At 43.0% G+C, this 27,112-nt stretch overlaps 1 protein-coding gene across 1 annotated transcript; it reads left to right on the top strand.

Moving 5' to 3' along the window:
- The first annotated feature begins 5,774 nt into the window (after positions 1 to 5,774).
- Positions 5,775 to 11,366, top strand: LOC120682826 (disease resistance protein RGA5-like). Its single transcript, XM_039964855.1, has 6 exons — positions 5,775 to 7,560; positions 7,721 to 9,743; positions 9,831 to 9,974; positions 10,658 to 10,759; positions 10,874 to 11,018; positions 11,221 to 11,366. Exons 1-5 carry the CDS (start codon positions 6,704 to 6,706, stop codon positions 11,015 to 11,017), a joined length of 3,270 nt encoding a protein of 1,089 aa, XP_039820789.1. The 5' UTR covers positions 5,775 to 6,703; the 3' UTR covers position 11,018; positions 11,221 to 11,366.
- Positions 11,367 to 27,112: the final 15,746 nt, after the last annotated feature.

The following is a 27,112-nucleotide window of genomic DNA, read 5'->3' as shown; positions in this document are numbered from 1 at the left end:
AGCTAGGGTTTGAGAAAATAGTAAAAGTAGATACCTCGCGATACCTCAAATGGCAAGGGGATAGCCTCACTACTCCAGGGTGACCTCTTGCGGGAGGTCGCGTCCCAGACCAGGGGGAACATGATGGTGCCGTAGCGGTTAGTTTTGTTCTCAGTGCTTCAGAGTCAGTCAGGTTGCTCCTGGTTGGTGTCGGGCAAGTGGGTACATGTGTATACAACCCCTACAGGGAGAAAACTATACGTATAGCCACGTACTCAGTCATGGACATCCCTACTCTTCTGTTACTTCATCTAGTTTAGTGTTACTTGATTTCTACCTCCCTCTAGTACCACTTTCCTGCTTAGATAGCAGTTGAGGTGAGGGTAGGGGGAGTTCCCGCACTGCCTTGGGATGGGTTTTCGAAGGTGTGAGTCTAACGGTGCCGGAATGGTTCGTGTAAGGGAGTTATGGGTGATATATATGCTTGTTGCTTGCATAGAAAACCTGAGCCTATCCATTGGCTACTTTTATACCTTTACATCCACTTAAAGCTTGCATATGGATGGTGACGTGAACATATCCTGTTCTTGGGGATAGTTTGGCTAGATACAGAATCCGATCAGGACTTTCATGCCAACAACGATGGATGGTACGACCAAAGCTGAAAAGCCCGTGCTATGCTCAAGTTCTTCCTGTGGAGAGAAAGTTCAAGATGAAGGATGGTCTGAAGACTAGCTACCGCTACCGCTTTCTATTTGTTACGATTTGGTCCAATGGGCTTGTAATAAAAGATTCGTACTACAAATCCTCTAGATTTTGTATTAATTAAACCCATGTTTTTACTCTGATAAGTAAGTATGAACTTATTTATTGCCTGAAATGAGTTCTGTATGTGATAGCTACTGATCCAAGGACTATCACGATGATACAGGGATTCGGGTTCACCTCCCACCCATAGTCCTTATTGTGAGAAGTTTTTACAAAGCAGGGATGAAAATGACCCCGCGTTTTCGGGACGGGATTGGTGTTTCTGGGTCGAGGAACGGTACCCTCGACTCCGATTTCTGTGACTATGCTACCACCCCACATCCACCCTGTTGCACGCAAGAGAAGCCACACAGTGAGACAAATCTCCAATCTGCAGCATTACTCAAGACAAAACTACGGCAATGGGACAACCACCTCACCGTTCGCCTGACATCCACAACCAGCAAGGAACAAAAGACCCAGACCAACCCATCGCCATGGAAAAACCTAAACTACACCTAGATCTAAAATCTAAGCTAGTATATATGTTCCGCAGTCGATTCCCCATTCCCCTTCTTCTCCGGCGCCAGAAAGATTGCCGGAGAAGGAAAGCAAGTGGCAGAATCGGCCCCAGGAATGATGTCGCCTGCATTTTGTCTGTCTCTCCTGTAGCTATCTAGTAGAGAGGGGAAGGTGGAAGTTTAGGCCGACTGTCTTGGATGAACTCCGCTTCTAGGCGCCCTTTTTCAACTGGTCTACTTGATGGTGCCCTTGGGCCACAAATTTGGACTGAGAAAAAGATTGTTGGACAAAATGAATAAGCCCAGAAAAAAACCAGCTGGGGCCTCCTGCCTGGAGGGATTGTTGAGCTCAACAAAAAAGAAAACCAAACTCCGAAAGCACTTGACCCTTGTCACAACATGTGAATGTCAATATCCTGGGAAACAAAATTTGGACTTTTCAAGTTTCGTGCGTCAATTGATTCAGTTCAAGTGACCATTGGTCTGTTGGATCGTGATCATGTTGGCATGTTGGCATGAATGAATATAATGGCATCGATGTGGCTAAATTCATCCCCATCTTACCATGTCATCTCACCTATTTACCACATTATAGATGAAAGCATCTCCAGCAGTTTTCCGAATATTTTTTTTCCAATAATTAGTTAATGGAGTTGTCCTTGTCCCAATATCTTTTTTTATTATTATTGAGAGAGTTTTTTTTGCAGTTTTCCAATAATCTCGTCCCAATTCAACTACAATATAATGGTGATTCACAACGCCCCCTCTATTTAAATAGATTTGGGATGGATTATTAGTTTGTCTCAATAATTATTGAAAAAGAAAAGGTTAAAGTAAAACTGCTGGTGCATAATTTAATTACTAATTCTCCCAATATGATAGCGAGATCTAGAAAAAGAGAGACTGTTGGATATGATCTTAGGTGCTGCCGGTGCATGTCTTCTAGATGAACTTTAGGTCCAAGAGGCACTCCACTGTTTCAGCATTATTCCCATCTACTTTCATGGAATGGAGCTCTGCCCGCTACCCCAATAGTATTTGCTTTTCTTTTTGAGAATCCAAAAAAAGAAGCCCTGGCCACTGAAAAACGTGATAAAAAGCGTGGACTATATTATATATGAAACCGAATATTGTGAACCACACAATATAGTACATGGAGTTTCAGACAAGAAGACAGTCCCCTAACAAACAAGAGGTCAACTTGCTGTAATGCTGCCATACCGCGTCATTGCGACTCTGAACGCTGGCTCCCTCTGTGTGACAGTGCAATCTCCATACATGCCAAACCTAGCTAGTTGCATCCTTGTCCGTTCTGACTAATAGTCTCGATCATGCTAGTCGCTGGCTAACTTGCTAACATGGCATGTTGCATCCATTTGATCCATGTCTTATATGAAACCGAATATTGTGAGCGACACAGTATAGTACATGGAGTTTCAGACAAGAAGACAGTCCCCTAACAAACAAGAAGTCAACTTGCTGTGATGCTATCCTACGGCGTCATTGCGACTCTGAACGCTGGCTCCATCTGCGTGAAAGTGCAATCTCCATACATGCCAAACCTAGCTAGTGTGGTAGCACGCACAAAGCTGTGTAATGCATCCGTGTCCGTTCTGATAAATAGTCTCGATCTGCTAGTTGCTGGCTAGCTGGCTAACATGGCATGTTGCATCCATTTGATCCATGTCTCGTCCGCCCAACTTGCAAAGTTCTCTGCTGCGAATCTGGACACTACTATATATCCGCGGGGTCCATGCACGTGTGAGTACATTTGATAAGTCAAGAGCTTCACCAGATGAAAGGGAGCACCATGTCTTACGCCTGAATTAATATAAGATGCTTCGGCCAGATCCCATGGAATTGTCATTCTAATTAAATAAGTTGTACAACTAAGAAACTCTCATCTACGTCTTCTCCATGCCGGCTATAAACGAGGCGGCATAGATAAAAGTTTTCCAAACATTTGAAATGATGCACGCCCAATATATAACTATAGATTTACTTTGTTACAAAAGTTGAGATGCATATTCAATCTAGAAAAGTTCATACAAAAATGACAAATTGTAAGTGCAAGTGCACTAGTAGACAAAAATTCTAGGCATGTGTATTTTAGTACAAGCACTAGAACTTTGCCATTTTCGTATGATTTTTTTGCAAATAAAGTTTGTATCTCAACTTTTGCAACAACATACATATACAGATGGACTATAGATGTGCATCGTTTCAATTTTTTTAAAAAACTTCTAAGCATGGTTTTCATAGAGATTTTCACCACCGAGGAGGTGGTTCACACCGAATATTTTTTCATAGATGACGTGACACTTTTGGAAATAAGGAAACCGAAAAATCCTTTGGGATCGGTTTTAGACTCGGGTGCATATCTTGGAACAAAATATCCTTTTGGAAATATGTCCTTATATTGCATTTATTTGAACTTGTTAGTGTCAATATATTTATTCTAAAACTTAGTTGAAGTTAGAGAAGCATGATACAATTACTTAATTGGAAATATATCATGTGCAAACTAATCTCTTTCTGCAAACCGTGCAAATTTCAATCTGGGACACCGGATCAACATCCAAGGGGCAACGGGGGATTGGGTAATTTTACAATTAACCGTCCGCCGGAGTGGAATCGTGATCATGTTGGCATGTTGGCATGAATGAATATAATGGCATCGATGTGGCTAAATTCATCCCCATCTTACAATGTCATCTCACCTATTTACCACATTATAGATGAAAGCATCTCCAGTAGTTTTCCTAATAAATCTTTTCCAATAATTAGTTAACAGAGTTGTCCTTGTCCCAATATCTTTTTTTATTATTACTGAGAGTTGTTTTTGCAGTTTTCCAATAATCTCATCCCAATTCAACTACAATATAGGGGTGATTCACAACTCCCCCTCTATTTAGGTAGATTTGTGATGGATTATTAGTTTGTCTCAATAATTAATGGAAAAAGAGAAGGTTAAAGTGAAACTGCTGGAGCAGAGTTTTTTTTTACTAATTCTCCCAATATGATTGTGAAATTTAGAAAAAGAGAGACTGTTGGATATGCTCTTAGGTGCTGCCGGTGCCTGTCTTGTAGATGAACTTTAGGTCCAAGAGGCAGTCCACTGTTTCAGCATTATTCCCATCTACTTTCATGGAATGGAGCTCTGCCCGCTACCCCAATAGTATTTGCTTTTCTTTTTGAGAATCCGAAAAAAGGAAGCCCTGGCCACCGAAAAACGTGATAAAAAGCTTGTGCTATATTATATATGAAACCGAATATTGTGAACCGCACATTATAGTACATAGAGTTTCGGACAAGAAGACATTCCCCTAACAAACAAGAGGTCAACTTGCTGTGATGCTGCCGTACGGCGTCATTGCGACTCTGAACGCTGGCTCCATGTGCGTGACAGTGCAATCTCCATACATGTCAAACCTAGTGTGGTAGCACGCACAAAGCTGTGTAATGCATCCATGTCCGTTCTGATGTCTCCATCGTGCTAGTTGCTGGCTAGCTGTCTAACATGGCATGTTGCATCCATTTGATCCATGTCTCGTCTGCCCAACTTGCAAAGTTCACTGCTGCAAATCTGGACACTACTATATATCCGCGGGGTCCATGCACGTGTGAGTACATTTGACTAGTCAAGAGCTTAACCAGATGAAAGGGAGCACCATGTCTTACGCCTGAATTAATATAAGATGCTTCGGCACTCAAAATTGGCATGACCTAAAGAAAGCATGATAAAGACCAAAATAACCAATTCAATATTAACTCCTATTTTGTTTTTGCAAGTTTGGCATGTATAACTATTGTGCACGACATGAAGATCGTTTTGAGATATTTTGGACATGATTTCATCAATGAGATAAAAAATGACTCAAAACAGCATTAAGATGAGGTCAAATCATGAGTTTGAGTGCATCAAGATGATGCCCTTCTCGAAACGATCGAAACGGATATAAGGATCGCCTAATTTGAAGTCCAGACATAAAAGATATGGCACTTGGAAGTTTCCCAGTCGGGGTAAATCCGGTCTAACCGGATTTAGTCACCGGTCTGACCGGTTTTAGCTGCTGTGCGCCGTAGTAAATTCGGTCTGACCGGTTTTTAGCAGTTTAGTCTGAATTAGAGTTGTAAATTGATTATAGGTCGGTTTTTAATGTATTTTCGACCTTCCACGGGTACAGACTCCACCCTATAAATATAAAGAGTCATGTCCGATTGAGGGATACAACAAAATCAAATCTATCAAACATATTTATCTTTCATTGTCTTTACCTTTTATCTTTACCCTAGCTTTTTCAATCTCGACATGCTGTTCTTCTCTCATCTCCATGGCGTTTGAAGATGCCCTAGCTGGCCTACCGAGCCTAGGGCAACCCTACGCGCGCTTACCCCGAGGGGTCCCTCCCGGGTGAGGGTTCGTCGGATCGTCGCCGTTCTGCACGGCGACGGGTCTGACTGGTTCCTTTGACCGGTCTTACCACTCCACGCAGTAGAGAAGGGGCTCCTTGCAGCGCCTACCGCTCCACGTAGTAGGCGCTGCAAGGAGCCCCTCCTCGTGCCGCGCGATCTAGCGCGTTCATGTGCTAACCAGAAAAGGCGTCAACACTAAGAAACTCTCATCTACATCTTCTCCATGCCGGCTATAAACGAGGCGGCATAGATAAAAGTTTTCCAAACATTTGAAATGATGCACGCCCAATATATATCTATAGATTTACTTTGTTACAAAAGTTGAGATGCATATTCATTCTAGAAAAGTTCATACAAAAATGACAAATTGTAAGTGCAAGTGCATTAGAAGACAAAAATTCTAGGCATGTGTATTTTAGTACAGGCACTAGAACTTTGTCATTTTCGTATGTTTTTTTTTTTGCAAATAAAGTCTGTATCTCAACTTTTGCAACAATATACATATACAGATGGACTATAGATGTGCATCGTTTCAATTTTTTTAAAAACTTCTAAGCGTGGTTTTCATATAGATTTTCACCACCGAAGAGGTGGTTTACACCGAATATTTTTCCATAGATGACGTGACACTTTTGGAAATAAGAAAACCAAACAATCCTTTGGCATCGGTTTTAGACTTGGGCGCATATCTTGGAACAAAATATCCTTTTGGAAATATGTCCTTATATTGCATTTATTTGAACTTGTTAGTGTCAATATATTTATTCTAAAACTTAGTTGAAGTTAGAGAAGCTTGATACAATTATTTAATTGGAAATATATCAGGTGCAAACTAATCTCTTTGTGCAAACTTAAATCTGGAAAACCGGATCAACATGAGAGGGGCCACGGGGGATTGGATAATTTTACAATTAACCCTCCGCCGGAGTGGAATCCAATTTAGGCTATATATACACCCCAAGCGCAAAGCAAGTGATTCCATCCACTCCACACCATACGCAGCAAGCAATGCATAGAGAGTAGTTTATCCACAGTCCAGCATGGATCTGGTGACTGGGGCTGTGGGCAGCCTCGCCTCCAAGCTGCTCCATCTACTCGGGGAGGAGTACAAGCTGCAGACGACAGGACTAACGAAACAAGTCCAGTCTCTCTCGGCAGAGCTGGAGAGCATCCGCGCCTTCCTCCACAAGGTCGGCAACGTGCCGTGGTACCGGCTCGACGAGCAGATCAAAGTCTGGGCACGTGAGGTCAGGGACAAGTGCTACGACCTGGAGGATGTCTTCGACTCCTTCCTCGTGCACTTGGAGGACCCTGAGACTGCAGATCCGAGCAGACTCAAACGCGCCATGCACAAGATGGGTGACTTGTTCGCCAAGGGCAAGGCTCGCCATGACATTGCCAACGACATAGAAGACATCATGAAGCAACTCGTAGAGGTTGCCGCCAGGCGTAACAGGTACAAAATTGATGATTCCATTGAGACCAAGCCTTCATCCACAACAAGTGATCCTCGCCTTCCGGCTCTCTACAAAAAACCTTCAGAGCTCGTTGGCATCGACGAGCCAAGGGATGCACTCATCCAAATGCTGTCCGTAGGGGGGCAGGAGAAAAAGATAATCTCCATTGTAGGCTCTGGAGGATTGGGCAAGACCACCCTTGCCAAGGCTGTGTATGACAAGCTTATAAATATTAACGGACGATTTGATTGCTGGGCTTTTGTTCCAGTGGGACAAAATCCTGACCAGAGGAAAATCCTGAGGGACATTCTTATTGATCTCCTCAAGCCGACAAACGCGATCAATGCTCTTGTTAACACAAGGTTCAGCCTTGGTGATCTAATGGAATTGGATGAAAAGCAGCTCATCGACGAACTCCGTGAACAGCTCCAAGGTAAAAGGTACAGGCCATCCATGCACTCCTCATTGATCAGTGTTTTATGTCTTGGCATCTGATAAGACGTCTTCAGTTTACTGAAATAGGCGTGCATGCTTTGTGTCTTTTTTTTCATGTTTTAGATTATTTTACTGATTCATAGGTCTCGTTTGTCATGTGCATAGGTACTTCATTGTTGTAGATGATATATGGGAGAGGTCAATGTGGAGAACCGTTGACCTTGCTTTTGTTGACGGTAATTGTGGAAGTAGATTACTCACAACTACACGTAAGTCTGAAGTTTCAAAGGAAATTGGTGAAGTTTATAAATTACATGAACTTTCAGACAATAACTCCAAAAAACTGTTTCATTCAATAACATTCGGCGGGGAAGAAAAACATCCTTGTAGTGATGAATTGGATAAGGTATCTAATACAATTATAAAGAAATGCGGTGGCCTACCATTAGCCATTGTTACAATAGCTGAGGTGCTGGCTAGGAAACCAATAGAGGAGTGGTCTAATGTGTACAACTCAATTGGTTTTGGCCCTGACGATAACAAAGTTGAGGATATGAAAAAGATATTATCTTTTAGCTATTATGACTTACCTTCACATCTAAGGACCTGCTTATTGTATCTAAGTACATCTCCCGAAGAACAATTTATTGAGAAAAGGGAATTGATATTGAGGTGGATAGCTGAAGGTTTTATCCATGAGGAAAGAGGCAAGGCATCTTTTGATGTCGGAGATAACTATATCCATGAACTCGTAGATAGAAACTTGGTAATTCCAGTAGAGGACAAACGCTCAGGCATTTTACAAGGTTGCCGTGTCCATGACATGCTACTTCGTCTCATTCGACAGTTGTCAACTGAAGAGAACTTTGCTGTTGCACTGGGTAAAGACGAACGGTCATCAGTTGAACAAAGCAAAATTCGTCGCTTAGCCCTCCTAATGTTAACAAAAGAAACTAATTATAAGGACATGCCACGATTGAGGTCATTTAATGCCACAATATGTTTTACAGAACTCATTCCCCCTGTGTGCAGCTTTAAAGTTTTGCGGGTCCTAGTTCTAGAGTATTGTATTGGTATGGAAGGTTATCCTATTAAACATATTGCAAAGTTACTCCATCTGAGGTACATAGGGCTATCTCATACACCCGTTCGTAAGCTCCCCAAAGAAATAGGGCATCTTAAGTTTCTGCAAACACTGCTATTGGATGACACCGGGATAAAAGAACTGCCATCCAGTGTACGCTTGCTAAAACAATTGATGTGCCTGCGTGTTGATGAGAAGACAAGAGTGCCGGATTGGATTGGGGAGATGACATCCCTAGTGGAACTAGAGATGTACCATGAAGTGTTGCCGGATTTGGTTATTAGGGAGACACCCCCCGTACAGAAGCAAGAGATGCACAGTGGTGCCGACAACAAGTGCTCTATAAGGCGGTTCGTGAAGGAGTTGGGCAACCTGAGAAATCTCAGAGTGCTTAAGACTGGCCTTCATTTACAAGACCAAGGGCAGGGAAGAGAATTTCTGGAGTCTCTAAGCAAACTCCACAAGATGCAAGACGTATCCATCTTACTCCCGGCGGCATTCTTAGAAATGGACATGGGTACAGAACCTAGATTTGCCCTGTCAAGCCTCCGTACGCTGGAACTGTTAAATCTGCAGTTCTCAAAGCTGCCGGCATGGATGAATGGTGAATGTCTTCCCAACCTCTGCAAGTTGAAGGTGCTGTTGACTGATGCGGACGAGCAGGATGTTGGAAATCTCGGGACGTTACGACAGCTCCGTGACCTCACGCTAGTGATCACAAGATACCACAGATTAAAACTCACTGTTTGTGGATGCGGAGGATTCGACAGTTTAATATTCTTACATGGTGGACCGTTACAGTTTGTACCGGAAACAATGCCAAGGCTTGAAAACATCATCTTTAGTATCACAGTGTTTGAGTTAAGAGACGCCAAAATCAGTTTTGACTTCGGCTTGGAAAATCTTTCATCCCTCCAGTGTTTGACTGTCGGCTTGGATTGTGCCGATGCCAGTCCTGAGGAAGTGGAGGAAGCAGAGGCTGCGATCAGGCACGCAGTTGACACCCACCCCAATCATCCATCACTTTTAGTGAAAAGGAGCAATGAGGACAAAATGGGGCCCGTGGATGCAGATTCAAGGATATTTTCTCGAAAAATGTACAAGGTGGGTACCTCCATACTCGCTGTTATATATATGCTAATCGATTATTTGCTCGCTGCTCCTGATCTGGTTTTGTACTTCAATGATCAGATGTTGCAGGATTCCACGCTCAATGAACAAATCAAAAAGCTCAACGACCAAATCGATGTTCAAAACAATTGTAATAGCACACTGTATAATCAGGCCCAAGAAATGGCACATACTATACCCCAGGGGCATCCCAGCATTGCAAAGGTACCTTTATGAGGTCATCATGAGCTTTAGCTTGGTCATATATATAATATATAAAGTTCTAGGATTGTGTTCTAGTTAACCCCATCTGTGTTCTAGTTAACCCCATCTGAGTTATTACCTCGTCCTGTCACGCCTATCCTATTAGCTTGTCCTTTTGAAGTAACCTGTGGAGGCTCATTTAGTACCGGTCCATAACTCCACCTTGTACTAAATACCACATTTTAGTACCGGTAGGGGTTCTTGACCGGTACTATAGTGCCAAGCAATTTAGTACTGGCCATAACACCACCCGGTACTAAAATGTGACATTTAGTACCGATTGGTGTTATGGCTTAGTACTAAAATGGCTCCATGGACTTTTCAAGTTTGGAGCCAGTACTAAAATGGCTCCGTCACTCCGGATTTTTAGCAACCGGTACTAACGTGCACGGACGAAAGATCGTTTTTCTAATTGTGACAAGTTCAGTCTGGCATCTTGCCCGCCATAGTTTCCATAAAAAAAATACATGCATAGAGTGCATCTACGGTTGTGGGTCGGGAACACACTTGAACTTTTGCATCTTCACTAGTACAGTTAATTAGCACCATTACATGCTACCATTGCTTTACGTGGCCAGTAATTAATGGAGTTATTATGACATCAAAGTACTTATTGCAGACTCAAATCTCATTTTTTACTGCAGATCCAGTGGACCTCGGTATACGTGGTGGAGATGGTAGTACTCCGAAAACAACTTGTCGACACATTCCAAACGATAAATGATACGTCAGACCCTGACCAACTGGTATATTTCACTTCTACTGTTTTGATTTGATTTGTTTCGATTCATTTGTCCATCCACATAGGATTGGATGTAATTGGTTCTTTTGTGCTCCTGGGCTACGTACTTGTATTCCAGATGCAACATATTAAGCTTCAGGAACGATTGTTCGACCTGTACAAAGTTGAAAATAAGAGAATGGCCGCAATCGTGGAGGAACTGAAAGCTGAGCTCAAGATATCTGATAATGTCGCCGATGCTGAGGAAAAAGGGGAGCATTGAGGTACATACTACGATCCTATATATCTACCCATCTGCAGCTCTCTAGTCCCTTATCATTATTTTCTTCTACTTCTTCAGTACGTGTAGTTTATGCAGCACGGAGCTAACACTTCATCACAAAAAATATTTTAGCTTTATTTGTGTGTTCGTTCATATAATTTATGTTGTCATCCTTATATTTTTTTTCCACAAACTCTTTGTAGGTTTGTAGACATCTGCAATCGTACTACAAGTTCCATGGTCGTCAACTCATCTTTTTTCGATCTGCTCAGTTCTTGGGGGGTGGGGGGTGGGGATATTTTCTTGTTTTTAGCACTTAGTAGCTTGTTGCTTCTTTTTCACACTTACCGAAAAAAGAAAAAAAATCTCAACACTTAAAAATACAAAAACAAATGTTGCCTTCTGTTGTTTAATTTTGGAAAATTAAACATTATTTTCATCATTTTTCTAAGATCAACATTTTATTTTCCTTAGAAGGCAAAAAAATTAAAAATACAAAAAAAACATATTATACATTTTTGTGGGTGGGTATCAAGGGTGGGTGGGGATGGAGTGGGACTAGGGCTCGGGTAGGATGGTGGGGAACTCCGCCTATGCAATTATGTTTGCATAGCTGGTCCCAAGCCCAGAAAAAAGGAGGAGGGGCCAACCATATATTTTTAGATTTTATTGGTAGCAGAAACGCCCTACTAGTTTAATATTATAATGCTGGTCTAAAAAAATTTAAATACTAACATTTCTATTTTAGTTTTGTCTGCTCCTCTTATTTAGAACAGTGGCAGCAGTTGGCTCTCTACTACTTCCTCCATCCAAAGCTCTCTGGACCTATGACTGGCTGGGAGCTTCGGCTAAACCTCATCATCAATAAAGATTGTGTCTCTGTATCATCTATGATCTTACAAAATTATTTCGGTCGATTGAATCATCGCTTTTGTTGATGGAGATTAGAAGGCGGGCATGAGAGCTATTTTTTCTAATAATTTGTATAGAAAACTATGGTTGGATTGATCTAGAGATTGTATGAAAGATCACCAATGTATACTCCCTCCGTCCCATAATAAGTGCACTTTTAGACTTCAAATTTTCTCCCAAAATAAATGCACATTTACATATGAGACAAACCAACTCTAGTTATCATTTTCTACTTTATCTCTTCCTGAAGTGCAATGATTACAACTTTTATAGAGTTATATATGTAATTTCTCCATAACATTGATCTCTCTATTTGAAACCTAGAAGTGTGCTTATTTTGGAACGGATGGAGTATATATTAAAGAGGACTCGAGATTTGTTTAGAAACTATCTTATAGCAAGTCCAATAGATTAAGAAAACCAATCCTCTTACCCTAAATTTCATTGTTAAAAGCGCATGACACAAAGAACAACTATATATAATGGTCCTCCATCACAATCTTATTTTCCAAAACCATATTCCCTGCTCCCCTTAATTTTCTCTCTGTTATTGTTTCTGCCGACATGATTCTTCTCTAGGATTGCCTAGCACGTCCTGCTCGCCGCCAGCGTGACGCCGATCTTGGCGAGCTCGCTGACAGAGAACGAGATTGCCTCCATCTCCGGCAGCGCCTCCGTCTCCTGGCGGCCGCCATCGTTGAGGAAGAAAGGGCCCCTCGTCGGAGTCTTCAGTCTTGGACCTTGCAGGCTGTTGACGCAGTTCTGGTCGACACACAAGTGCTAAAACGCGCAGGATCGCAACGATCGCAACCCGATGAAGCACACCGGCGACCGATCAGACCGGTCGAGCGCAGAGAGCTTCGCGAACACCTAAAACCGCGAGCTCAGTTGGGACCCCGTTGGAGCTCGCTGATCTAGGGTTGTCTTGGAGCCGGCAGGCCACCCAAGACGCCCTTGAACGCCGTCGAAACGAGCAAAGAACAGCACGAGGTTGGAAAAGCTAGGGTTTGAGGAAAAAAGGAAAATAGTAGATTGATTGATTCGATTGGGTAGAAGGACCTCAATCGGCCGTGGCCTTTATATTTATAGGCTGGGGAGGACGTACCCCTTCCAAATCGAGTTACAAATGGAATCTACAAATCAAATCTAACCTGATTCGGATTACACAGGACCAAATCGGTCTGACCGGTCGGCTTTCGGCAGTGCCAATTTTGGCTGCCAACATATGCCCCCCTGCTTTTTGGTGAGCTTTGCAAGCCAAAAAGCAAGTACCAGAAGCTAGCCTAGTTACATAATTTTGCACAGAAAGTACAAGGCTAAAAATAGTGCTAAGGGCGATACTCTATACCGGCCGTCTTCGTCTTCAAGCGTCTTGCCACACGCTGGGGTAGTATTTCTTCAAGTATCTTCCATTAAGAGCCCTTGGAAGATGCTCTCCTTGCATCGTCTCCACCATATAAGAATTCCTGAAGATAACCTTGACAATCTTGTATGGCCCTTCCCAACTTGGTGACCACTTGCCGAACTTGTTGCTTTTTGTCCCAAGAGGCAATATTGTCTTCCATATCAGCTCACCAACCTGAAAAGATTTGGCTCTTACCTTCTTGTTGTAAGCTCTAGCAACCCGAAGCTTGTCCTTCTCAATTTTCTTCAATGTTTGCAACCACTTGTCGCTAACTTCATCAATATTGTCCATCATTAAGTCATAGTAATCAACAACAGTAAGATCATTTTGTTTAGCCAATCTATAAGCATCCAGATTCACCTCAACGGGCAAAACAGCCTATTGACCATATACAAGCTCAAAAAGGAGTAACCTTAGTAGCACCATGTCTAGATATGCGATGAGCCCATAATGCTTCAGATAGAACCTCATGCCACCTCCTGGGACTCTCCTCTATCTTCTTCTTGATAAGCTTTATCAAGATTTTATTACTAGACTCGGCCTGAGCACAGTATGGAGATGAATTGAGTATTTTAATCTTGTAAGATTAGGCAAAATCACCTACCTCCTTTGAAATAAATAATGAAGCTTGATCCGTCGCCAAAGTTTGAGGAATACCGAATCTATGAATAATATACTGTGTAATAAACTCAATTACCTCCCGATATGTCATATTCTTCAAAGGAACTGCTTCGGTCCACTTAGCGAAGTAATCCGTAACAACTAACACGAAGCGATGTCCCTTCAAACAAGGGGGATTAATCTGACCAATGAAATCCAAGCCCCAACCTCTGAACGGCCATGGCTTGATTATAGGATGCAATAACGCAGCAGGCACCAACTGAACATTACCAAATCGCTGACATTCTTCACATCTTTTATAATATCTGAAACAATCCGCCATCATAGTTGGCCAATAGAAACCGGCTCTCCTAAGCAACCACTTCATTTTAGGAGCCGCTTGATGTGTACAACAGATGCCTTCATGAACTTCCCCCATAGCAATACGGGCCTGATCAGAATCTAAGCACTTGAGAAGTACATCTTCGGCGGTTCGACGATAAAGCTCATCGTCGATCAAAATGTATTTAAACGCCAAACGCCGAATATTCCTCTCTGCACCATGACCAGGGTCCTTTAAATATGTCACGATAGGCACCTTCCAATCAGCAACCTCGGCCTTCTCTTTATAACTAGAAGTAACGGCCGACTTGCTATTTTCAGCAGTCTGACCGGTCAGACCGGTCTGGCGGTCAGACCGGGGCATCCAGTCTGACCGGTTCGTCCAGAACCAGTAACTCGGTTGTTGCTTGCATCGGGTTTCTAATGTTAAAATATTTTTTAGTAACATTGTAGCCAGATGCTTGCTGAGCCAGAGCATTTGCCTTCTTATTACTATCTCTTGGAATATGTCAGGTTACAAATTCATCAAAGCAAGAGATAATATCAAGGCATCTGTTAAGATATGCATTTAAAGATCCATTACAGCATTGGCATACCTTGGATACTTGCTGCACCACCAGAAGTAAATCACCATAAGCTTCCACATGTTTAACGCCCATTGATTCCAAGAACTCCAAGCCAAATTGAAGTGCTTCATACTCAACTTGGTTATTCGTGCGCTCTTCTTCCAATCGGTTTGAGAACTCAAAAATAGTACCACTTGGAGAGATTAGAACGGCACCAATTCCTTGATCATCATCACAAGCCGATCCATCAAAGAACAACTTCCATGGTGTGCAAGTAACATAGCCGACTTCCAAATCATGCTCATCATTAATTCGATGTTCAACAATGAAATCCGCTATAATTTGGCCTCCAACAGCTCTCAAAGATTCATAGGCCAAATCATATTCAACAAGTGCATAAGCCCACTTTCCGATTCTTCCACTCAAAATCGGCTTTTGTAGCATATACTTAATAACATCGGCTTGACAAGTAACTATGTAAGTACTTGATAAAAGATAATACCTCAACTTGGTATACCTTGTTTCTCAATAAATGTATACCTTGTTTCCGCATCAATAAGTCACCGGCCAACATATGTGATAACATACTCCTTTCCTTCTTTTTCTTTAGTCAAAACAGCACCAATAACCTTGTCTTCCGCAGCCACATAAAGCCTAAAAGAAATACCTCTCTTAGGCTCCTTGAGAACCGGTGGTGAAGACAAATATTTCTTGATCTTTTCAAAAGCCTCTTGCTGTTCTGCCCCCCAAGTAAATTCAGCTTCATTCTTTAAACAAAGAATAGGAGTAAAAGCATCTATCTTTCCGAACAAATTAGATATAAACCTTCTCAAGTAATTTACTTTGCCCACAAACTTTTGCAAGTCTTTATTGCAAGCAGAAGCCACCACTTTCTTCATGGCTTCAATTATTTTTGGATCAATCTCTATGCCTTCTCATGAATAATAAAGCTCAAGAACTTCCCAGCCGATACACCAAAAGCACACTTGAGTAGGTTCATCTTCAATCCATACTGATGCATCCTCTCAAGAGCAAGTCTTAAATCAGCCAAATGATGACTCAAGCCGGTCGATTTAATTACAATATCATCAATATAGACCTCCAATATAATGCCAATTAAATCATGGAAGATCAAATTCGTAACCCTTTGATAAGTAGCACCAGCATTCTTCAAACCAAAAGTCATGAAAATCCACTCAAATAAACCAATGAAATCAGGATATCTAAAGGCCGTTGTGGACGTATCTTCTTCGACCATAAAGATTTGATTATAACATGCATTACCATCAAGAAAACTGATAACACAATGTCTAGAAGCCTCATTGATCAACATATCGGCTATAGGCATAGGATATTCATCTTTAGGAGTAGCTTTATTGAGTTCTCTAAAATCAATGCACACTCTAATCTTGCCCGAATCCTTCTTTTCAACGGGCACAATATTAGAGATCCACTACGCATAATGATAAGACCGAATAAATCCAGCATCTAATAAATGATTGATTTCTTCTTTTATTCGGTCATACATAACAGGATTAAAATGCCTAGAAGGTTGTTTATAAGGTCTAAAACCGGCCTTAATCGGCAGCCGATGCTCAACCAAATCATGACTCAAACCAAGCATCTCAGAGTATTCCTATGCAAAACAATCAACATATTCTTTCAATAACTTTACTAAATCAGCTTTACAAACATCCGATAAGTTTGCATTTACAAAAGTCGGCCTAGGAATAGAACCATCTCTAATATTTACCCTTTTCAAAGGATCAGCCGACATAAAACCTTGGCCTAACTTATCTTAGTCACCTAAGTCCTCAATAGCCTCGCACATATCGTTTGCCTTGTCCCGATAGTGCTCAATGCATTGCTACAGCCACTCTGCGCTGGACCGGTCTGACCGGTCAGAGGAAACGGTCTGACCGGTCGGCTCTGTATTGACGCCCTGCTGCATCATATAAGTAAATATAGCCGATTCTCCATCGGCTTTAGGACTGCAGACACAAAACCTTCTTCGGTGCAACTGATCAAGTCATAATTGGTCAAATCCAGGCCCGATAAGCACTTGATGTCATCATGCGCACCAATAAGCTCAGAATCGGCGACAACCTCGACTTCATCGCCGATCCACTGAATAAGATATTGGTGCAAGGAAGATGGTACACACTGATTGGCATGAATCCAATCACGTCCAAGTATGAGGTTGAAATTACCTTGCACCTCAGAGACGAAGAACGCAGTGGCAACCGTCTTGCTTCCAACGGTCAGCTCCATCGAAGCAACCCCCTTGGCGCCAATGGGATCACATCATCCAATGCAGTTGACCGTCATGTTCGTCTTGATTAGCTCTCCGTCCGTCCCGCCGAGCTTCTTGTAAAATGAATAGGGCATCAAGTTCACAATTGCCCCACTATCCACGAGCATACGAGAAACTGGCTTCCCGTTGATGTGCCCCCTCACGTAGAGAGCCTTCAAGTGATTATCTGAATCCTTGGGCTTCTGAAATATAGCTTCACGGGGCCCAAAGTCCATATACGCAGTCTCCTCCTCCGGAATCGCCCAATGGTCGTCAGAAAGCGCACAACATTGATTTCTATGTTTGTGCATTCCGGAGAAGCCTCATAATCCACCAACTCCTCGTCTTTTGCTGTAGACGGAGCTGCTGGAACCTCTGATGCGCCAGGAGCCAAAGTAGGAATACTCACTTCAGCTTTCTGAGACACCTCTGTTGTCTGTGTACTAAAATCCAGATGAATTCACTCAAATCAAATATTAGGAAGGGTTTGGAAATTTAATTCAACAAGAAAAGGTCAAATAAAAGTCAAAGCATACAATTGGAAATATAATGTGGGAGTAAAAGGGTTAAAACCCTACTTAAAATCCTATTCAAAAATGTGCACAAAAATAAGTTTGGGTATTTAATGGTACCTTAAATGACATGTGCTGAATTCAACTTTCAGCCAAATCCTATCAAAAACCAAATAAAAATCAAAGCCCTTTTATGCAAGTTTGAAATTTTAGAATAGTTCAAAATGTGGACTTCAAATGAAAATTTGCCTAACACAAAAGTTGTAGATCTTGAAAAGTTACACAAGATTGGTATTCAACACTTTTTCGTTTGAGCCTCGGAAGTTAGAAAAAATTTTAGATTACCGAGAGGTCCCTGAGATTTCAAAAATTGCAACTAGGTCCCTACCTCCATCTCCCTCTCAGTTTTTGCCGCCGCTCGCCGTACACCGCCAGTGGACCTCGTCCACGGCGCGCCCGCGACCATCTGGGCCCAAGAAGGCCTCAGGGGACACGTGGATGTCCGCTTGGCCTCACCTCCACTCGCCACGTGCCCCTGGCCTCTTGGCAAAGCGCCACGCCGCCCGCCATGCATCGCGCCGCCTCCTCCGGTCGCCACCTCACCGCCGAGCGCGCCCAGGCCAGTTTGACCTTCCCAGGAGCCTCACTCCTTCACCCTTAAGCATCCTCGCCTATAAATCGAACCCCCAGGCCGAGCCGCGCGCGTTCTCCCCCTCCTTCCATTTCCTCCTCCGCCATTAGCTCCGGCGACCCGCATTGGCCCCTCTGACCACACCAACAGCCTCACTAGACCCCCAGTGAAGCTCACACGCGCGTCGAATCCCACTAGAACCCACTTAATCGCCGCCACCGCCGGTGAGCTCAAGGCTCACCGTGGACCAGCTGATTCTGGCGAAGACCGAGCACGACATCTACCCCAGGAGCTTCCTCATGCTCTCATGGTGCTCGTGCGCTCGATGTTCGACCACCCCGAGCTCTTCTTCGTCCACACCGCCGGTCACCCGAGCTCCGCCGCTACCTTCGACGCTGGCAACCTCGATTCCGGCCACCAGTGACCCGAACACGGGCATTGGTAGGTAGCTCTCAAACTCCTCTACCCAACATGCCTCCCTGTTGCAGCCCCAGTAAGCCCTGCCAGGAAGAACACCACTGGCAAGATGCAACGGCGGAGAAGGCCGGCGAAGGACCCGGTTGTAATTTTTCTTTTTTGGATAAGGGTCTGGGTGCAAGTTTTTCAGAGTTTGGCAGTGAACTTCAAAAATGTATAACAAATCACAGAAAAATCTTAAAAATGTAAACTCAACTAATCTGGAATCCTTATAACAAAATCTACAAGTTTTGTTACACCCAAAATGCAGAAACTCTACCCATTTTAATCTATGAAAAAGAATATGAAAACCACCTAATGTTTGTTCTGGAAGTTCTGCTCACTGAATGACCTTGATATTTGGATATGTTGATTTTGGTAGAATGTTAGGCTTATGGTAAAAAGATGATACCCAGCTAAATCGGTTAACTTATTTGAACAATCAAGATTCTCAAATCTGTTAAAACACTTCATGATTTAATACTGGAAAACATAGACCCGATCTAGCTCTAAAATTTTTCCTAGATGCATATGTAACTGAACTATTGCTGATCTTTAAGTTTTAGACATGTTAGAATTAGTTAGCTATATACCATGTTTAATTCTTGTTTAATCTACTTAATTCATAATATATAGTTAATTTCCCTAGGAAAATCTAGATTTATTTATGGAGTCTTATGTTAGCTCTATGATCATTCCTTCAAAGTTTGAGCTATAGTTACTGAGTTTTGTTTTAGTTAAAAATCATGCTTAGAATATCATGGGTAGGGTTGATATTTTTGTTCTGAGTAACATATACCAAATCTGATCATGAATTTTGGACCTGTTCTTAATCAGAGTAGATTCTTACTAGGATAAAAAGTTCACAAGCATTACTGGTTATTTTGAACCTTGAATTAATATGCTAGCTCATGTAGATTTAAATGCATAATTAATTTTTCTTGTAGAAATAATGCTTGATAATTTTTCTGGAACATGTTTAGGTCATATCTAGGTTTTGGTAAAATTTTGAGATCCATATTCTGAGTATAACTCTCTGTGGAAATTATTTTGTTTAATAGCTTGATGATTTTGTTAATTTTGTAACTCCCGATGCTTAAGGAAATAAAACCTGAAAAATTTTCAGTACTGATTAGATGGCATTTAGATACTCCTGTAAATTTTATAGCACCAGAAACCATGTCAATAATTCTATGCAAATTTGTGATGTAATTAGAGTAATCTGTTTGCATGAATTGTTATGATTAAATGCTCTATGGTTAGATGCTGAAATTTACACAGTAGATGCTAGATTATCTGAACTATTCTACATTAAATTTTCATCACTAGGTCATGGTTAGATTTCTTGTTAGGAAATTGTGAAAACATGCTATGTTTTAATGTTGAAAATGAAAACCAACCCACACACTCAATCATGAAGAAACATAGTGATAAATACTACTCCCTAAATGACTGCCCAGTAAATGAGTTCACAATTATCATCTTTAAGTTATTTTGTTGGACTACAACTTTATCGTGAAGGAAAGAAATCATTTATCATGTTGTAACTCATAATCTTGCATTGCATATAGAAGCGGTTAATCTTGCCGACGGAGAGTACGAGCTGGTTCCCGTGGACTCTTGTGTTGCTCAGGAAGTTAACTTGAATTGCACTAACATAGCTCAAGACCTGGGCCAAGCCCCAGAGGTTTCTCTGCCTGACAGTGCCCAAGAAAGCAAGCCCCGGTGCATAATCCCATTATTTTCAGAGTTATTATTCATCTAACTATTCATATGTATTGTAATAATTTTATTTCTACATTTAAGTTACTAGGAGTTGATCGAAAAACTTAGATGCATGATCCCTAAGTACCTATGTTTGATATCCAGATCTTTTATCGACTAGTTGCCCTGCTAACTAGGAACGGTAGAAGTCGAGGGGTTTCCCGCCTCTTGCGAGCATATAGGAATTGACTGACTTTAAATTCCTTATGAAATATAAGGACAACAGGCGGGGTTGTGTAGTTGTGATACCCCGCTGGTGTAGTCAAAAATGGTTAAGATCGCTGTGTGTGGCTCATTTCGTTAACTGTTTGAAAGTACTAGCCACATACCGAGAAATATGGTTATCGGTAAGCTTAAGTATCTGATTGTACCAGCGAGTGGAACGATCTCGCACCCTCTTGGTAGAAGTAGGTTTCTTTTTGTCCGGATGTACGGGTGCAGAGTGGTCGGACTCTGTAGTCGGGGGGGGGTGTCCCGGATCCACGACCTGGAAAGAAAGGGGAAAAGTAGTGTGGGCGGGAGTGAAGTCGATCCCCATGTGTGTGGTCTACGTTCCCCTGGCCAGGTTGAAATTTGATTCAGAATCATCCGCCTCTCACGGCATGAGACTGCTTAATGTTTTCGGTCACACAGAGTAACAAGTGAAACATGATAATGCTAATACTGTTGTATGTTTAAATGGTTGCTCTACCATATTTGAGTAGAGATAGTTGCAAACTTAGAATGGTTAATCCAACTAGAAATTGGCTAAATAAAATATGAAAATAAGGATCAACTCTTAGTGGCATTTTTGGTAAAACAAACCCCACAAACTAAAAAGCCTTGCATGTCTAGTTATCGGACTATGTTATATCCGGTGACGGATAAGTCTTGCTGAGTATTAGTATACTCAGCCTTGCTTGTCCTTCAGCAGGTGCTGACCACCCTCCCACTGAGTGACGCTTTCGTACGGGCTTTATCGATGCGTCACATCCTTTCTCTAGTTGTCTATTATTGCTTCCGCTGAACAATGAGACTTGAATAATTTGTGTAGTTGAACTCTGTAGTACTTTACTATTTTGAACTTGGTTTGTGATAAATTTAACATCTGCTGCAATACTCTGGGATGTATGAGATGTTCTGTGTTGTAATCTCTAGGCTCACCTTCGTGTGAGTGTTGTCTGCGTGATCATGGAATAGCATAGCTTTTATCGAGGCTTCACTCGAGGAACTACCGGTGCGTCCCGTTTTGGGTCCAAGTTGCTCAGCAATGAAGATCAGTGCACCCGGGCCCAGTATTTTGGGTGGTTCCGCCACACTTTCTGCACAGGCATAGGGTCGACCGGTCTGACCGGTTGCTCTGAACGGTCAGACCGGTCCTGGACACCGGTCAGACCGGTCGGCTAGAGCGATCCGACCGGTCCTGTGGGATGGTCAACTGCCTTGACCTGCCACACCTTGCCTTGAGGGATCCTTGGTCTGTACTTGTCGAATTGCTCATCCCTCAACTTCTCCGCCTCTTTTTCCTTCTATTCTTGATGGCGAAGACGCTGCAACCTCCTCTTCTAAGTGTGTGTCAACCCTAGTGGGCACCACCTAGGCTGAAAGTACTTCTCCTTGTCCTGGTCCTTGAGGTTGCTGTTGTTGGCCTCATGATCATTGGCCAACACAAGCTTCTAAGAAGAATTGGCCGATTTCTCAATGGTCATCGGCCCCTTTTGTGCATCTTGAGTTTTGTCTTTGCCATCTTTAGCTTGCACCACATCAGTAGCTAGAGCCTTCTCAAAATCAACTTGCATTGGTACGGGTTCGTCCTTTTTCTCCTTGACGCGGTACTCTTGGTACACAGGACGAAATTGGGCCGGTCTCTGCTGAGACCGGTCTGACCGTTCCGGGGTTCTGCCACTGACCAGATTGGTGTTTACCCAATCGGTCGTGAACCGACTGCTTCAACCTGTCAAATACAGGTCCTCTGGAGCTTCCTTCCCCCTAGAAGTGTGGTGGACACGGCATCGGATAGCATTGCATCCAAAATCCCCCGTTTTCCCATGTGGCAAACTGAGAATCTGACGCCGATGGAGCCCATGGCATAGTAGCATACATCGGCTACATCTACTAAGGAGGGAACAAGGTAACCACATCACCCCTGCGCTTGCTTGATTCTCCCCTAGGAGATGAAGGTGCGCCTTGACGCGGAGGTGACCTCGGTCTCTTTCTTAGGGGCCGATCGTTTAGAACGACCTTTGAGTACTTGTTCAACAGTTGGCCAAAGGTAGGTTTCTGGTTTGCGAGCTTGCCCTGCACCTTTGGCTGATTGGTCTTCCACATACCCACTTCCGGACGTTTAGGCTTGAACGTCCGGGGCTGACCACCAAGGTGGTCTGACCAGCCACCAGGACCGGTCTGACCGGTCTGACCGGTCTTGGCTGAGCAGCAGATTGGTCGTCTGAAGAAGAATCCCCTTGCCCCCCAGTGTGCGAGGCTTAAGTATGATCCTCAGATTCTTCTTCCCATCAGGAGTCTTCTCCTGAATCGCCTTCCTGGCTAGAATCTTGTTATCAACAGTCAACGGCCTATCATCACCAATGATCACGTTCTTGCCCTTTGCTCCTTTGGCTTGATCCGGCCGAATCAGCACCTTTGCATTGTTGAGATCAATGGTATGAACTGGAAACGGAGCTTTATCTATCTTCATCTCCAGAAAGGCCAATCGTCCTTCATTTATAGCCGATTATGAAATACGATCAATCAGCCGTTGCAAGAGATGAAGAATTATGAAATTTACAATAAGCACGCCGCTTTAGCTCCTCAAGCGGCGGTATAACATGAGTAATCTTTAAATGCCCAAGTCATAATAATTCATCAAAAATACGATCGCACTTGGACACATCAAAGGTGAATTTCATCTCCTCTTGCTGATTCCTTTGAGTCGGCTTGAGAGATGTGCAAGTAGATGGTTTGGCCGAGGCGGGCCAAACAAACTCAGCGGCATACACCTCTTTATCCTCATCGTCCGATGAATCGGAATCATATTCAACAATATGAGTGTTTGAACGATGGGACTTGTAGGTATCTTTTTGTTTTTTTAAACTTTGTTTCTTGACTTAAAGCCCTTGCCTGAAGCTGATTTATAGAATAAAAACTCTAACCGTCAAGCTTTTCTCTATAACTAGAATGTAAACCCACAAGAGCCAAATCGACCTAATCTTTTTCGGAAAGTGACAAGTTAAAACATCGATTTTTAATATCTTTAAACCTTTTAAAGTACTCATGGATAGATTCATCTCTACCCTGTCAAACCGATGTCAAATCTGTCAACTTAGTTTCGTTATCCTCACTATAAAAGTGATCGTGAAACTTTTGCTCTAATTCGTCCCAAGAACGAATCGAGATAGGGGCTAACGACAAAAACCAAGAAAAAGCCGTTCCAGTCAAAGACAAAAAAAACATGCGAACGTGCAAAGACTTGCTAGAACCAGTTTCCCCAAGTTGAGTGATGTATTGGCTAATATGCTCTCAAGTGGACCGGTTATCGTCGCCGCTAAACTTGACAAAATCGGGAACACGCCAACTAGCGGGGTAAGGAATTAAATCGAAAGCATCGACATACGGCCTACGATATAGCCGACTTTTACCCGCAACAAAACCAAGTTTTTCTTTAAGCATATCGGCCAGATCTTACTTTATCCTAGCAAGATCGGCCTCATAGTTGCTGGTAGATGTTTGGCCGAAATGATGTGTCGCAGGATCAGTAGTGGACATCGTTTGTGCGACATATTGTGGATTGGCCTTAAGCCAATCATCCCAAACATCTTTTGGGCAACCGTGGAGGAAAAGGAGGTTCACCGTATGACTTTGTAGTATACGGCGGCACAAAATCCACCAATTCTTGCTCCAGGCTATAATCAGTCGAAGTAGGAAGAGGCACAAGTTGTGGCTGTGATGCAGAACCGAGCACCATGGCACCGGTCTGACCAGTCTGAGTGACCGGTCTGACCGGTCTGCCCGTCGAGGCACCGGTCTGACCGGTCGAAGCGACTGATCTGGCCAGTTCAGCCCTGGACGGCCGAACTAAGCCTGGCAAGGGGTGTCTGTCCCGCGAAGAAATTTGGCGGCATACCATACTGATAATTCTCCATTGGTGCGGCCGAAAGACTAGGATTAGGGGTAAAATTGGAATAATCATTAATGATTTTCTTACCCTTATTTTGTAGACTCAAATCCAAAGTAAATCTTGTGTAAGCTTTTGGGACTGTTCGAATCTACCCAAAAAGGCGTCAGCAAACTCCTTAATGGAATCGTATGTAAAACTTGCATCGCTTGGAGTGGAAACAGATGAAGCAGAAGCTGTAGTAGTAGTAGATGGGTTCGGCGGTGGCGGCACGAATGTGGGCATGGCAAACTTCTCCTTCTCGAACACGCCTTGCCGAGTCTTCCCAAAGCATGCAAGTAGTCTCTTCTTGGCTTCCTCCTGCTCCTTCTGGAGTGTTGCCTCGAATTGCTTGTGGCTCTCCTCAGGTATGTCTTTATACTTGATGTCAACAGGAGTGGAATCTACCTTGGTGAGGTCAACCTTCTCATCGGTCATTGTGTCCGATGAACTCAGATCTTTCCCCAGCGGAGTTGCCAAAAAGTATTTTGACGCAGTTCTGGTCAACACACAAGCGCTAGAACGCGCAGGATCGCAACGATCGCAACCGGACGAAGCACACCGGCGACTGGTCAGACCGGTCGCACCAACCGGTCAGACCAGTCGGGCGCAGAGAGCTTCGCGAACACCTAAAACCGTGAGCTCGGGAGGGACCCCGTCGGAGGTCGGAGATCTAGGGTTGTCTTTAGTCGGTAGGCCACCCAAGTCGCCCTTGAACGCCGTCGAGATGAGCAAAGAACAGCACGAGGTTGGAAAAGCTAGTGTTTGAGGAAAAACAAGGAAAATAGTGGATTTTTTTAGGGTAGGAAAATAGTGGATTGATTAATTCGATTGGGTAGAAGGACCTCAATCGGCTGTGGCCTTTATATTTATAGGCCGGGGAGGACGTACCGCTTTCAAATCGAGTTACAAACGGACTCTACAAATAAAATCTAACCTGATTCGGATTACACAGAACCAGACCGGTCTGGCCGGTCGGCCTTCGGCAGTGCCAATTTTGGCTGCCAACACAGGCCTGTGGACAGAGCCTCTCAAGGATGCTACGAACTCCGTCAGGGAGACGGGACAGAATTAATGCCATGACGGCCTCGACTAGTGGCGAAGGACGGGTCAAAATTGAGGTATAGCGCAGCTGCACTGATAAAGAAAAATGCTTCAGTATGGCACTTGTTCTAATGACTAATGAGTAAAATCTTCTTTAAATAACTTAGCCCAAAGTAGGGCATGTGTACTTCTAGCAATATTGAGGTATGGCTGCTGCCACACCTTGCCCTACCAGGCGCTCCGCCACTAGCCTCGACGACCAACCATGGGAGCTGGTTCTTGAGCAACAACATGTCGCAAAACATGTTGTTGCCGTTGGCGTCGAAGTCAGCATGTACTGCACCAAGAAGCAAGCATTGTAGAACATCCGGCCGGACTCCCTGATCATGCAGTGGTAGGTGGCGATGTGCTTCACCTTCTCGGCTGTGGCGAGGTGGATCCAGTTATGGTTCGGCACGTAAATTTGATCTATAGTTCAGAGAGATAAATATGACTTTTTTCGGTCTTAAAAGGTGGGGGTTCCTATACTGTTTCCGGAAGATGGTTAAGAGATGTCTTTAAAGCCCACTAAGCCCATAATCGACTTATTACATCATACATGCACCACAACGGCACATTACAAGCACACAGCCATTAACACACACTGACACACACATGCAGCACAGCAATGAACAGGTCCACAAAAAAAAGCAACGGACAGGATGGCAGGAGGATTAGCTGGCGGCAGGTAAACTTTCTTTGCTTTTTTCCCTAGTATATGCGACCATGATTCATAGTTTTTTAAAAATGTTTAAGACCTAGCATGTTTAAAATATTAAACTGGTATAGTCATCATTTTAAGTCACTACAGTCAACATGAATCAAAACCTAGTTCAACAATTCTAATGAACTATTTCAACATTTCACATGGAATTATTGATGCAGTATATCTACAATGTTGAACATGCATATTTAAAATGTTGAAGTGTTATAATCTGAATGTTGAATTTTCAAAAAATATTTGAGAAGTCAAAATATATTCATATTGGATCTTGTCCTGTTGCAAAAATTCCAAATAACATTGTGGTTCAAACGGAATCTAAAACGCACTTACTGTTTGAAAGAAAATTAAAATCAAAGTCTCAAATTCAAAAGGGAACCCATCCGATTTCTCACTGCACTATATATGCGCCACGACTCAGCAGTAGGCACATGTCCTCTTGTTGCCTGGTGCCAGCGCTCAGATAACTAATCAACAGCTCCTGCTCGTTTTACAGCTATTAGATCTGTACATGTGCACAAATCTTAAAGCGAAAGTTATATAAGATTTTACCTTCCGGAAGATATATAGGATTTCTGTTAAAAGGTCGGGTTTTAATCATTGCTCGAATTCAGCCCATGGATCGGAAAGAAGGGCTCGGCCCGTGGATCGTAGAAAGGGCTCTCTCGTTTGCCTGACGCC

The sequence above is a fragment of the Panicum virgatum genome, chromosome 7N (assembly GCF_016808335.1).
Source record: "Panicum virgatum strain AP13 chromosome 7N, P.virgatum_v5, whole genome shotgun sequence".
In the NCBI taxonomy this organism is placed as follows: Eukaryota; Viridiplantae; Streptophyta; class Magnoliopsida; order Poales; family Poaceae; genus Panicum; species Panicum virgatum.
This window is presented reverse-complemented; position numbering and strand designations above follow the sequence as displayed.